Source organism: Hermetia illucens, chromosome 3 (assembly GCF_905115235.1).
Source record: "Hermetia illucens chromosome 3, iHerIll2.2.curated.20191125, whole genome shotgun sequence".
Lineage (NCBI taxonomy): Eukaryota > Metazoa > Arthropoda > Insecta > Diptera > Stratiomyidae > Hermetia > Hermetia illucens.
In genome coordinates this window covers 168623033-168638222 of record NC_051851.1, presented here as the reverse complement: position 1 = coordinate 168638222, position 15190 = coordinate 168623033, and the positions used below count along the sequence as shown (strand labels likewise).

Below are 15190 nucleotides of genomic sequence, written 5' to 3'. Positions count from 1 at the left end.
GTGGCTACGTCTCCAAGGGTATACCGGTTCGTGACTATTGCAACCCGCTCCTTGCACACGATGCGCTGGTGAAATTTTCATGGACAATAGTCATATTAAAAGAAAACAAGTCGGGAAATGTGAAGCTGGACGCTTCAGGTATGAAAGGTTTGGTGTATTTCTTTTATAAAGAGATTCGAATGTGCATTTGTCCCATTAGTACCTAGCACGTAATACATATATAATCAATGTGTGACGTGCGGTATTCCTAGCGAAAAGGAAACCTAACACCGTCTCCGTCGCTAGTAGTGCTTTCATCATGCAAATATCAATATTTCGGGAACAACTTGTTCTCTTCTTCAGTCCATATATTAGGTGAAAATATCCACTTTCGCGTGATATTGACATCCAAAGTCTTAACTTTACAAAGAAGCGACAAATTTTGCCAGCCCTAGGCGAATTCTGCTGCTTCCATCCTGTAGGAAATATCCCCTCGGACATGCACGTTTCGAACAACTCGGCGGGTGTGTCCAGTCTGGATATTAAGGCAAGCTTAAGCCCTATTTGGTATTCCGTCCAGGCCCGGAGCTCTTTTGTCACCCATTTTGATGCAGATCTCCAACAGCACGTCTGTGGTTACTACCGGAATTGCCGGCATATCCGGAGTTTCAAGAACAGAGTATGACACGTGATCTGCGGCCTCTGAATCGTCTCACAGAAGCTCTGTAGACGCTTTCCACGGAATTACATTCACCTCAGAGCAAACCTCCTTGAAACATTAACTTTTGCTCAGATGGATCGCCAGCTTGAGATTTTTGTACGCTTCCTTGCATACATTCTCGTTTTGCGGCTGATCGATCCTACCCAGCTAATGCTTTAGCGGACCTGCCTGATGTTTCTCTCTGCTTTGAATACGTTACTTACCTACCGTGTAGCTGTTTCCTTAATTCGAAGATAACCGCCTGGTGTTGACAGCCTGTATAGTCATCGGTAAGGTAACAGGCCATTCAATGCGTCAGTACAGACCCTCCTTTCCGAAAGGTACTTACATTACCTTCGTTGGCCAGAACTATTTCTAACTGGGCGAAAGTCTCTACTAGACTTCGGCTCCTTGCGTTATTCGCTCTACTTCCCCATTTCAGGGCCCACGCATTAAAATCTCCAGCAATCACCTTCGAACTTCGTCTCAAGCTTAAGCTCACATAATGTGAGACTGGGTGGAGCGTAGCAGCTATACACGTACACACCGCTTATTTTTGCCCACACAAAGCCACTGGCCGACTGACTCATGGTGCATTGAATAGTCTGCCTACCACAAGCCCATATCACCGCTCCACCAGTCGAGTCTGTGACTCATACGCCCTCGTGTATGGTTCATTTACGATGGCAACGTCCATCTCAGACTCATAGGTTGTCTGCTCAAATAAATCCTGAGCGATTCTAAAATGATTGATGTTTATTTGAATAAACTTCATTTTTTCATTGCAATCAAAACCTTCCTGAATTCCGGGTATTTACCACTTCTGGCAAAATGTCTGTTATTTTGTCCTTTTTTCTTCGCATAATAGTTATTTGGGGACTCTATTGCGTCCCTTCGCAACATGACCTTTTTCCCACATCTTCTGCATCGATCGGACCGATCTGGTGCGAAGTGTCCAAACATGAGAGGCTTAAAGTACCTCATCCATGAAATTTTCTCTCTCAGGCGGCAGCAACCCATCCGGTTCTAACTATTTCTGCCGCTAATAGCTTCTGTTTGAGTACTACCATAGGCTTTCCTCAGACCCACAATAGAGTCTCCAATCAGTTCTTCCAACTGAATTAGCTCTTTCAACGCGGTGCTGAACAGTCTAAGAGGGACGAACAAAGTCACCCACTTCTGGGTTTCTGGTCATAAGAACATTGAGAGGAACGAGCGGGTTGACGGACTGGCCAGGCAAGGCTCTGCTCTTGGCAGTCCTTCGGCGGGTACAGCATGTTATCTGTGTCCCGCTGAGGACTGTTAACGGTGGAATTTATTCGAACCACTCAACAGTCAGACCATGTCGCCAGACTTACAACACCCTCCAATTTTCATTATCGAAGCTGCGGAGAAGAGGGGAAACCCTCAAGCACTTCCTTTGTCTCTTACGATCTTTAATTCAGCAGGGCGCCTGGCGCAATTACTAGAGTTTTAACTTATGAGATAATTCTACCTTTCTATTCTCTCTATTTATTTATTATTCTGTTAAGGGAAAATCGCCCCACACCCTTAAAGAATTATTGTGCCCCTTTTTCTGGTTATAGTATCCCTATTAATCATAGTATCTGAAGGAAGCCTATAACCGTCAGGAACTTTAGTATATTCCCTGCTTCCACTTTTTCTACTTCGATCTACTTTGCATAGTGCTGGACACTGTTCCAGGACATGTATAGAGGTTTCATCACACTCCACATTCCACAGAAGGGTTCTGGCCCGTGTAAAGGCGTCCCTGTTCCCTTCTTGGCTAGTTCGTCTGCTGCCTGATTGCTTTCCAACCTAGCATGGGCTGGAACCCAGAGTATCCAGACCTTTTTGGACGAGCCGAGCGTATTCTGTCTCTCAAGGCCATACCAGTTTAGAGTTCACCTGGTTGGACCTAAGTGCCTTGATCGCTGCTTGGCCGTCATGAGAATAGCAATGTTTTGCCCCCTGTAGTTCCTTTGGAGATTAAAGGAGACACATCTGTCTATGATGTATATTTCCGCCACGAATATTTTAATGTACCTACCCATTGGCTCCAAGTACATTTTTCTTGTACCAATAACACCGGCACACACTCTGTCTATTGTGAGGGATTCGTCAGTGTACGAAGTAATCAGTTGTTGGTTTAAGCCGTATGCCACGTTTAAGCCCGGTTTGCCTTGTTACTCCAACGTGTTTCAAAATTCTGATCAAAGTATCATGTTATGCCTTTTTATCAGTAATTTGGGATACCGCCTAGAAAGAATATCAACATTTCTTCGGTTAGGCGCTCCCCGCCTCACTGATACTGCCGGCCATCCTGAATATTGCTCTCCTTGCCTGCATCTGTTTGTGCAGATGGTGAGGGTTAATCCCAGAAGGACCTCCAGAGATGCCGTTGGGCATATTCTCATTGCCGCGTTGATACACAGGCAATCCAGTCTTTGGAGTTTGCGTAATCCCCTGGGTTTTTGTGTTGAGTTTGGGCTTTCTGCCCAGATTACCGCTCCATAGGTAAGCATTGGCCTTGCTATTGCAGTATATATCCAAAGTAGTATCTTCGAGCTGTTCCTGTTATGGGCCTACGAATCACCAGAGCCCTCGTTGCTTTATCCTACATTTCCTACATGTATCTTCCAGAGTAATTTTTGGTCTAGCGAAATTCCAAATATTTGACCTGTGTTTCTCGTTTCACCCCCATGTCATGTAACTTTAAGGCTCTCAGGTGATCAAGTTCACGCCTTCTAGTGAATGGTACTATGGTGGTTTTGGCTGGGTTGATCCGCAGTCCCACCTTCCTGCATCAGGCACTAGTAACCCTTAGTCCTGTTTGGATTCTATCACATAGGGTATCTTCATATTTGCCCCTGCAGAGTAAAACAATGTTGACCGCGTAACCCTGGACTTGTACTCCAGTATTTGTTCACACGTCCAGGAGTTCATCCACTACCATACTCCACATAAGTGGCGATAGTGCCCTGGCCTGTGGACAACCTTGAGTAGTGTTGACAATAGAATTTGTACCGGTCGGTACTTCTATTTCCCTGCTTTCTAGCATTTTGTCCATCCAGAAAGCCAGGATATTTCCCACTCCCTTGCGACTCAGGGCATCTTGTGTCTCCGTGTGCGATGTGTTGTCCAATGCTCCTTCGATATCCAAAAACGCACACAGTGCAATTTCTTTTGTTTCTATGGCATCCCGTAGTACATCTGTCAGCTGATAGCATTGGACCATACGGAAAGGCAAACATAATTGCTTATTAAATTACGATGATGACACTAGATTCTAGGGATGCTTTTAATTCGACCAAATGGGACTGGATGAAGGGTATCTTGACTAAACTCAGTGCCTTTGGCTACTTAACTTGGTTGATTGAATGTGAGACGGATAACAGGCCAAAAGAATACTCAAGGTTCTGTATTGGGACCCCTGATATTGAACGTCATTTGCGATGGAAAGCTTGGGTTTGGATGTAAAGGTAATGTTGGTGTGAGTTTTGTTACCCTTAGTATATGTGGAAGTTTGTGTCAAAATGCGAGCAGTTAAACTCCGCCTGGTGTAAGGAAAGTCCGGAGATATTACCAATCGCCCGAAAAACAATACTCACTAAATCTGGGTTGGTAACCAAGAGGTCCTTTCAGAATTGGTCACTAGATATCTGGAGGTGATGATCGATGCCAAGTTGAATTTTACGAAGCACTTAACCTATGCACGAAAAAGGCAGCTAAAACTAGTTCATCTCTAGAAAAGATAATGGTTATTATCCGTGAGTTAAAATATAGTTACAGGCTGTCTATCGCAGGGATGGTAAAATCCATGGCCCCTGTTGGAATACCAAGAGTATGCAGCGCATATAGGACAGCACCGAATGAGACGGTGTGATGAATAATTTCGGCGATTCTTCTGCGCCAGATAAGGAGAGTAAATTCGTCCGAAATAACGATGGATACCTAAAAAGCCACTAGGAAGGAGTGGTATAGCAGATGATAGTAACTAGCTCTTACTGATATTCAGATTTTTCTTATACATATTATGATGTTCCAGCTAGCGTATATTAATCTTCAACATAAGGAAGAGCTTGGTCAGACACTCCGAGCACGTTGCGGAACATATCCATTCTGACTTTGCGGTTAGTTTACTCCTTTTTTTTAAGGTTTTGTATAAAACAAAACCTTATTAAAATCGGTTTACTGTGTATCTGTCTGTCCGTCTGTCTGCCTGTCACATGCATTTTTCTCAGAGACTGTTGCAGCATTTGACACCGAATTTGATGGAAAGGTGGGAATTGTGAACGCTCATGCATATACTGAGTTACATCCTTATTTAAGGGGATGTCCCCATACATGCAAAAGGGGAGTGTACATTTTTTTTTCACCAAATATAGTCATGTGGGGAATCAAATGAAAGGTCTCGTTTAGTACTTTCCGAAGGTATATGTTTTGTCATTTGTTGGAAAGGTGAGGAGTGCGGAGGGTCGAAAGTGATAATTTCTTTAGCGGATCCATTCTCAGAAACTACTTAACTGAAAAATCTGAAAAAAATCAGGAGGCTGCCACTATATGATTCCTAGGCTCCGAAATACCTTCCATACTGATATCTGTTCAAATAAAGTTAATAATAGTATATTACTATAATTTTTCGTGTCATTAGCTGATACTCACATCCAGTTATTCTTTTGGCAGTGGCAAACATGTTGGGTGAAATGTTAGTGAAGATGCAACCTCTAACTCAGTGGGTTGACTGGTGCAATTACTTGACTCTACTACTTCTTCTTTTTTCTCAACAGAATCACAGATACTTCCCTTTCCCTATTCATGCGTTTTGAATTGAGGATTGAGCATTACTTGCGATCAGGTCCCGCATTCCTTATTATCAAGCGAAGAAAAGTGTTTAATTTGTAATTCTGTTTTAATTTGATTAAATTTTTCCAAGTCTACTTATTCCTCTCTATTCATTTATATTTATAAAATTTTTGCTTTATTAATTACAGCAGAGAAAGGTTTAATATCATTGCAAAACCCCTTTGGGATTTTGGCGCCCAATGTGGATGTCAAGCTATAGAAACTTGTTCGATTTTGAATTCCTCAATTTCTTCAGTCTTTGCCCCGTGCACAAGTAGGATCCCTTGTCATGATCGGTTTCGCCATTTTGTTTTATCAAAAGCCTGATCTGAATGCAATCGCGAGGCTTTCTAATCCCTAGCTAGCGTATCAAACGACCATTGTTTTGGTCGGCTTTTCGGTTTGGATATGCAGACCAATCTTGGCGAGTGAATTCTCGTTAGCGCGAATTACGTGACCATATCATCAAAGACGCCTCTCTCGCAATTTTGCCACAGATACTTGAAGCTATTTATTTATCTATTTTTGGATCGTGAAGTCTTTAGTTTTATATTTTCCGGATACAATAGAGAAGGAACTGAAAAAGTTTTTTTGCACCGAACGTTTCATTCAGTATTAGTTCGAAAGTCGAGCTAAGTTATGTCGGTGATACCAGAAATGAAAATTTAACAAATATTTTTTTAAGGGAGTCATTTTAAATTAAACTAGTCCCGAAAACCTCTCATTATACATGCACTGAATAATTCAGCTCAACTAACTTAATTTCCCCAAAAAAAAAAATCCTAAGTGGACATGATTTGATTTACGTTTTCCAAGCCAGATGTGTTAACCTATCTAGTTTTCTCCACTTCTCTACCACATTGCATGCTATTTTATTGGATTTTCCATTAAATATTACTCGAACAGTTTTTTTTAAATGATTTTTATCTGAAAAGTATTTCTCATGAAAAGGATTCTTTTCTGCTTTTATTTTTGTGAGCTCCTCAATTTTACAGAAAGTGTTTACGTGATCATATTACATATCCGTTGGGAATGCTGCTCACCTGGTTTTTACCTCAACTTCATTTACAGTTTCCATAGGAATAAATACGCGAGATGGTAAATGAGTACTCGTTTGATTGGCCTCTCATCCTTTATTTTCTCCTATCAAGTAATGACAGGTTTTTGGTTACGTCTGGCTAATGAATGGGTGCTCATTCATACACTACATGAACCCTATTAAGCTGGCTTCCAGAAGTGTCCGTAGATAGTGGCAGGCCCTGCTCGAATTAACCACGAGTATACCTTGAAATCCTGGACCAATATGCCCTAACTAGTGGTATACATCCCTACTAATCCCGTCCACGCTGTTCCCCAATTTTAAACCCCATTTTTTGCATCAGACTTTAAATATTCTATTCTCAAAAGCGATTGCATGCAGCCACAACGAATCATCCAATATACCAAACGGCAGTCCTTCAACTTCCTCATAACCTCTACTCTCGCCCCACCTTCTCTGCTTCCATTTGAATTCTTAACAACCCTCCCGGTCCCACCCCCCAAACGGGCCCGATCCTTAATCCTTCTTTGACTACTAGGGTAATAGTGTGGTGCAAGAATTTTCAAGTATGTTTTAAAAATTTACAAAAATTTTATTTTCTCTTCCATTTATCCTTGCTCCTGTCCCGGGACCATCCACGAACGGCAACTACATACCCATCCCGACAACGTTTTGTTACTACCGCACGACTTACTTTTGTTGGATTTGCTTGGCAATGGTGGCGGTGGCGTCTGGTTTAGTGCCGCCGGATATCCTGGATTATCCAACAAGTACGGATATGGTGGTTCGAGAGGGCAGTAATGTGACGCTGAAATGTGCTGCAACCGGTTCACCCGAACCGACTATTACCTGGAGACGTGAAGGCGGCGAACTAATAGAGCTTCCAGATGGCGGTAGCAGTGAGTATATATATATTCTGTAATAGTTAAGATATACGATAAGACAAATACATATGCATTTATATTTTCTAATAATATATCCTTCCACTTACTTTTTGTATGGTCGCGGGGACTGATATGTTTGTTAGAAAAAGTTCACAAAGGGTAGTTAGATAGTGACTAGTGAGTATGTCACCAGAAGAATGGGGCAAACAGTTGGGCTACTTGCGCTCTTTAGATACGAATTTTAAGGCGTGCATTGTGTATTCGTATCCCCCGATGCATGAACTTAGATACAATATGGTTACTTTATTTTGAATGAAATTATTGGACAGTAGGCCAGATAGCTTGGGATGTAAAATGCACGTCTACCTCCGGTAAAGATGACACAACGTCCTGTTCTTCTTCGGCACTCCGATATTACCTACATAGTAAGGATATTCCAAAGATTTGGCCGAGACTGGGAAGCATCACAATAGTCATCTTCTAATGGCGAAGTTCGATGCTTATGTCAAGAAAGTTTTTGCCTTCGATTTAATATTTAGTATGTCAGGAGAAGCAGCTGTCATCCGGCGTTACTTAGCGCTCTGGTGCTGGCAGTGAGAGGAAGTGAGCCGAACACCATGGTGGGGGATTTCAATACGTGAGTAGGGACTATTCTGTTGGATATATTCAATCAAGTGGACGTAGTTCTCGCGAATTTTGACACCTCATACAATTTCCGAAAACAAGACCTGGGATCTATATTAAACTTGACAGATTTGAGCATCACATTAGCTAGGATAGTCGTCTGGCTTGCTACTTAGGACCACGTTCAAAATGACTTCCAGGCAATCTGCTTGAAAATTAAGGGGGGGGGTCAAATTTCAAGGAAAACTCTCGCAGAATGCCAGGTGGCCTGTTTTTATAGAGACAATACGTTTCCAACGGCGTTAAATACACAAACATCCCTGAGTGGCGCGGCCACTGAAAAGGTGGCCCGGATTACCCAGTGGGTTATGAAGCATGCGACGTTATTGGTGACTGCTCCCCTGTAGATAACCCAAAAATTTGCAGAGTAATTAGACTACCATGCTACGATCTACTTGCTTTCGGCCAAACACAATTTACCAGGGGCTCAGAGGGAAACCTGAAAGTGCTGATCTAGAGGGAGAGCAATTGCCAGGCAGCCCAAAGAAAGACCTTTCGAGAAAGCAAAAGAAACTGTTCCAAACAACTATACAAGGATGACTAAGCCATTGGTGTTGGACTTCTAGAGTGGTAACGAACATACTATGGAAAAAGGAACACTGGAGATGGCCTTCCGTGGCTTCTTCTCACCGGATTATCAATGCCTCCCGCCGCAGGGCACCAGATATTAGCTGTCTTCATTCCGAGTTTCTCTCCTACGTTCTCGGTTGAACCTCTGCTGCAAGTCGTATCACCAGCTAAGTCTCTTTCGTGCGTGAAACTGACGAAGGATGGCTCCTCCGACCGCGTAATTGCATCCTTCAAAGTAACGTATCCACATGGCTTCGATGCCGTCGCCCAACCCTCCTTTAGGCCGCAAGTAGTATTCATTAAGCCTTACCAACGGAATAAATTACGAACAAATTTTCGTGCCACCCGCCTGCCTCACTCACCAGCATAAACGCCTCGTCAAGTAGCTTAAGTCTTTATTATCAAAATGAGAGAGGCCTACTTACCAAGCTTTCGTGTTTCAATCTTTCTGCCCTGGCCTTCCAGCACCATCTCATCTGTATCACTGAAACGTGGTTGGATTTTAAACTCTGAGCTCCTGAGGGCTTCGATGACTTTCACGCGAAGCTTCAGATAAGTCAGCTGGTGAAGGTGCCTTTATCGTGGTTAACTCCCCCTCAGAGCCGAATCCATCTTTCTTTCATCTTCTACCCCCTATGATTGGATCACCTTACTTGTTTTCCCTTCCAACGCCGGTCTTTTTGATATATGTTGCGAATACTTCCATCGCCCCAGTCCCTCCTATCTGTACGATGAATTCTTCGACAGTCTTTCAGAAGTCCTTACTGTAATTTTTCCTTCTCTTCCCTTCATTGACTTTGGTGACTTCCCTTCCTTTGCTCTCCTGACCTAACATTGCTGCCCACAACTTCCAAATTGTTCCTCTCATCCCTTTATTCACTTTCATGAACACCTGTGCTGCTCTTCAGTTCAACCGCACCACAAGTCATCTAAACAATCTAGCCTTCTCCAACATGCCTGAACGGTTCCTTCCTCAAACGTCTCTTACTCTTCCGTATGTCGCTCCTGATGCCCATCATCTTGCCCTTCACTTCAAGGTACAACTGCAACGCTTCAACTTCCATACTACGCGCAATCCCTCTAAGCTCAACTTTCGTAAGGGTAACTTTGAGGGTTTGAACGTAGCTCCGGCGTCAATTAACTGGGCTTCCATTGCCTCACCATTAACATTCGACCAAGCCGTCCTCTCCTTTATTCCATTCTGTCTGACCTCCTTCTTAGTTACTTTCCTTCCATTATGATTCGCCAGTGAAATCCATAAAAACTTCGTCTGAAACAAGCTGCGAGGAAAAAGTTTTTATCCACCGGAAGCCATACAGACTTTGACCATTTCAGCGCACTGCGAGCTTCAATTAAGTCGCTGATAGTTAAGTCTAAGAAGGGTTATCTGGACAGTGTTGACGTCGAATTGGCGCTTGGCAACTTGAAGCCTTTCTGCTCTCACATCCGTAACGCCCGCAATGCTTCCTGGTTCTCTCCCACTTTCATCAAATTCTCTGACTCCACTGCTGCATCTCGTGAGCTATCCTCTGATTTACTTTGCAGTTACTTCTCCTCGGTGCATAACTCCTCTCCCTTTTTCTTCTCTCCACTTCCTGAGTGCAGCTGCCTCAGAATCTCCTGTCATTCCTCTCCTTACTTCGTCTTTTGTTGACCTTGATGCCAATGTCGGACCCGGATGCGGCCCGGATGGTCTTCCCAACCCCTTCCTGATTAAAACCTCAAAGTTTATTTGCCTCGAAGGGTGTCATTTTCCCTTACTCGCTTGAAACCTCTCCTACCCCTTTCCTTTACTCTCTTGGTGGTTGCTCTCTATCCTATCTTAACTCTGTCCTCGACCTGGGTGTAACCTTCGACTATAAACTCCGTTTTGACAGCCACTACTTCTATATCTCCAACCGTACTTCCAAAACGTCAGGTTCCATACTGAGTTCCTGTACAGATTTCATCTCATTCCAAGAGACTATGGGCTGCCACCTTCGATGCATTGGTCATCCTTAGTGGCCGGAAACGACCAAGAGGAGAGCTAACCCAAAGCATAAAAAGATGACGAAATTGACCCTGAAGGTCCGCCCGCAAACATTGGAACTCCATCGAAGCGCTCCGTTGACACTTAACGTAACGTAATGGATTCCGAAAAATGTTCAAACAAGGGGATTTTCGTGCAAAACCGCGAACCGGAAAGGACACGTGAATTTTTGTGAAATGATGCGTGAGGGATCGAAACGCTCAACGGACAAGGGACACGTGTTGACTGGGCGCTTCGATGGAGCTTCAATGTTTTCAGGGGAACTCTTCCCTCTTGGTCGTTTCCAGCCACTAAGGATTGTCGAATGACCATCGAAATCTTGATTAGTCATTACACTATTCTCCCCCGGACAAAGATTATCCCATTTTTTTTTAGGTTTTTGGATTAGCTCTTAGTCTTCACTAATGGTCCCCAACGTGGGGCCCAACATTTCCTAGGTTCAGGCTCGAAATTTTTTAGGTTTCAAATATTTGAATCAGAGACAGATGGCACATTCCGGCTTAAAACTTTATTTTGCTGTGTCGGATAGAGAAACAATAGTTTCTCAACATTGTCCCCGGCTACGCTCCACATTCCAAGTTCCAAGTTCCTAAGCTTCAATTTTCTTTCCCACCTTGTAGAGTTTCCCTATCCTTTCCTTCCTCCGAAAGTTGAGTCTTTGTGGTGAGTGTGTTGAATTCCGTTTTAAAAGGTAAGACTTAAAAAATGCTCCCTTGCGCAACTTAAAGCCTCAAAACACCAGACAAGACGAAGGTCAGGCCAAGACACTTTACAGGGCCTGGACGCATCTCCATCGACACCTAGGAGGCATCCTTAATGAGGTACATCTCACTAAGGAGGCTGATTAATCGAAAGTGCTTCGCGGACTCGTGGCCGCGCCTGCTCCTTGTTGGTATGAATACCACTCTTGCACGTCTCCAAGAAGATGTATCCCAAAGATAAAGAGCTCTGGTAAATCTCGACAAGTAAACGGCACAATCCTTTCCCGCTGCTTCTGTTGCATGACTGGCATTATGTCATCCGGTCTCAGAGATTTATATGCAAAGAAGCTGTTTATAGCTCAGTCGATCTTATCCCCGGTAATTACCGATTTGATAGTCTCGCACGTGTGGGGTGTCTGCATACCCTCGAAGTAAGGCTCGTACGAGCATTGTTAGTCAATTAGCGGAAAAGTCCGTCTGAACCAGCAGGTCCAAAGTTTAATCAGATGATTCTGTCTAGGAGCCTTCGCTTTTTAAGAAAGGATGTGCTACTATGTTCCTTGGACAGAATCTTACTGAGCCTTTCGGATTTGCTGGTGTTTTCTAGGTCCTCTTCGCGGTCTTGATGGCCGGCTTGAATTTTTTTCAGGCAATTTTTATATGGCTGCCAATATTTATGCCTGCAGCAGATATTGAAGATCTTCCTGATCAGCTTCCTTAGGCTGCACAGATCTTCATTCCATCATGGTTGCCATGTCTTCTTGTTGTATTTAACAGGGTACGAGACTTTAAAGGCGGTATCAAATGCAATTTTCAGAGCCCCAATCTTCAACTCCATTTCGTCTGTCATACCAATCTTACCGATTTGCACACCGGATAGTTTATTCTTGATAACTTGAACAAACTTCCTCCAGTCGATCCTTCTAGGGTGTCTGAAAGGTGTGGAGACCTCGGCGGCGGGATCTAGACTAAAAAGTATCCAACTTTCATCTGAGAAGGACCTCTCGGCAGACACTCTTCAGTTCTTTTCCTTAAAAATCTCATTGTCGGTTAGTAGAGTGATATCAAGGACCTCCTCCCAACAGCCACCGTTCTCCGAGCTGGGAAAATGGAAGGTTGGGGTGCTGCGCTCGATACACACCTATAGATTTGTATTAATAATAAAATCAAAGGATGAGTCACTTCTTTGTTTGATTTCTGAGCTCCCCCAAAGCGTGTGCCTTATATTGGCGTCGCAGCCTGTCAACTGGTTGACCTTTTCTGTTGCTATGGTGGTCGTCAAATGTCGCAGTTTTGCTGACGGAGCTAATCGGTCGTGAGCCATATAAGCCGAGAAAATATACACTTCTCTGTCCCCGCCTGTTCCAGTTTGACTACCTTTAAGACGTTAGAACTCAGGTCCGGAAACAGAAAAGCGTACAGACTCTTCCTCGGGAGGATACATGCTCTAGATTAGCGTGTCCTGCGCTATCGAATAAATTATGTTGTTTGCTTTTGATCCCTTTGATTGTTCGGTTGCCCTCGATCCAAGGCTCCTGTACAAGTGCGATATTGATTTCTTCTAGGAGGAAGACAAACAGATTAGCTGAAGCGCACTTCGAGTGCTGCAGATTTATATGCGTTCTTCTCAGCATGATCTACTCGCATTGGGGGTTCATTAGTCCCCGTCGGTCCGCCGATCCTCATCTCCTCCAGCAGCTCGTTGGCGGTGTGGATTGAATCCAGATCGTCGACCGGATTTACAGAGCGGAACATTTTCATCTTTGCGTTCCTAATCCCGAATTGTACTTTCTAGTCTACCTGTTCCAGTGCCTTCAGGCACTCTCCGTTTATACGGACCAGGAATGGTTGTTGGTTGGGGTTCTTCCTCTTCAGAAACTTCTCGCTATAACTTCTTCAGTAGCTTCTGCAATAACGTGGAACCTACATGCTACCTGAAGGAACTCAAAGCAGGGGATGGATCTTGTGTGTTCGCCTTTGGCGTCCAGGAGATGCTCAATGACCATCTCTGACAGCCTGGCATCAAAGCCACTCTACATCTTCGGCCTTAGTTTGCCGCTAGCGAATTGCTATCTGCCAGCGCCACACTTAAGTGGTTCCAGATCACGTCCCTGAAGGGTTTCGAAGTTCGTTACTCGACAGTCGGCTATTGCTGCTAGCCTTTCCTCAGAAGTAGCTTAGCGTCCGAGCTCTTGCACACTCTGCTCAGTTTGTGTTTTTATTTGACCTCGTCTTGAGAGCGGTGGGTTTTGCCTTCTGCTCGTCTGTCAGACGTTTCCTATTATATTCCTCAACAATCGCCTGGTATTTAATGAGGTCGTTTTCATCCAGCTCATCGACGGTACCGTCCTCCTTTTTTATTGGCAATCTTGCTGAGAATATGCATAGCCTTCTGGTACTGGCTCCAGAGCTCCAGTGAACCTTCGCTTCTTTGCCGGTATTTGGTGACCGACGTTTTTGACGGTCTTTGCTTTTGAGGAGTACTTGCTACGCCCAGCTTGATGGCAGTGAATTCTAAGCTGGAAACAACTAGTCCGCCTGCCGCCTCGTTCCGGGAGTTGCCGCGATGTTACGGCTGGTACCGATTGCACTGCTCTCGATGGCTACTGTCTCCTGGCTGGATGCTTGCAGCTCGCCCTCTAATGCTCCGAGGGCATCACCACCTTTTCTTATCTCGTCGGTTTTTTATTTTTATTTTTGTTAATCGAGTCCATGCTTAGTCGCGCGAGTAGTTCGGGAAGAATATTCAACCTGGCTAGCACGGCCAAGGTATCCAGAGTTTACAGACTACTGGCCAAGCTCCCCATTGGTAACGCAACCTTCGGCGAATGCTATCCCACGTTGGCTAGGGATCCTGTCAAGACCTTCTTCAGTGCAGGGAGAACAATCCCCAAATTTTTGCTCGGCTCATACCTTCTAAAGACGGTTTTCAGCGGCCACCGCGAGAAGCCCTGTCGAGGACTTGCCGAATTATGCAACTTTAACCTGAAGCATAAACAGACCCTTCCTACCTTCCTACCTTGAACGCTAGAAACTCAGCGATTGTTTGTCTCGCAGAAGCAAACTTTTGAAATGTGTAGGTTAATCGGTGTCCTGTTGTTATCCTTTCTAGGCAACTTTAGTTCGGGGACGCTTTTAGTTTGAGGAAGGTTTTTTCAAATTTTTTTAAGGGCATATGCTTTGATAGCCGATAAATTGACTCTTTGGGATTTCCTGGGGGGTTTGGGGCCAACCAGTTATACAAGTTTTTTCTTCGTTTCTAACCCCCTCTAGGGTCGCCTTTTGTGGGGGCTTTAATTACAAGTGAAGGTCATTTTAACCCCTTACCAATTAGCCGGGGTTCAAAAATTACCCTTTAAGGAATTTTACAGCCGTGGGTTCCATTTTCAATAAGTAAACCGTGAACATTCTTTCAACAGATCCTCAACTATCTGTCCTGTCCTACGTTTGGGGCTGTTTATATTCACCCGGTTATTATACTCCCGGATATGCCCTTGCAACTAAGGATCAAATAAACTATCCATGTCCTGACCCTTCATACTATTGCTCGCTTGTGCGATATGCTTCTAATTGAATAAAAAATGAGATAGAGGCAACCTAAATTAGAAAAGCTTCCGCACACCCCGACTTCATGAAAAAACACCCCTTATGGTCACGGATACTGTAACTTCCCGAGGAAATACTCTATTCGATCCTTTTGTACCGATTTGTAGTGCTCGTAAAGGAAATCCATGCATCATCCGTCCACGATTCTCCTCG

At 44.0% G+C, this 15190-nt stretch overlaps 1 protein-coding gene across 5 annotated transcripts in view; it reads left to right on the top strand.

Annotated features, from left to right (window-relative positions):
• Positions 1-15190, top strand: part of LOC119653080 (limbic system-associated membrane protein) — a 74586-nt gene that overhangs the window by 25530 nt on the left and 33866 nt on the right. For all 5 annotated transcript variants that reach the window (XM_038057573.1, XM_038057572.1, XM_038057571.1 and 2 more), the window contains exon 5: positions 7304-7462. In XM_038057573.1, coding sequence (XP_037913501.1) covers positions 7304-7462 — 159 coding nt within the window. The remainder of the gene's footprint in view (positions 1-7303; positions 7463-15190) is intronic.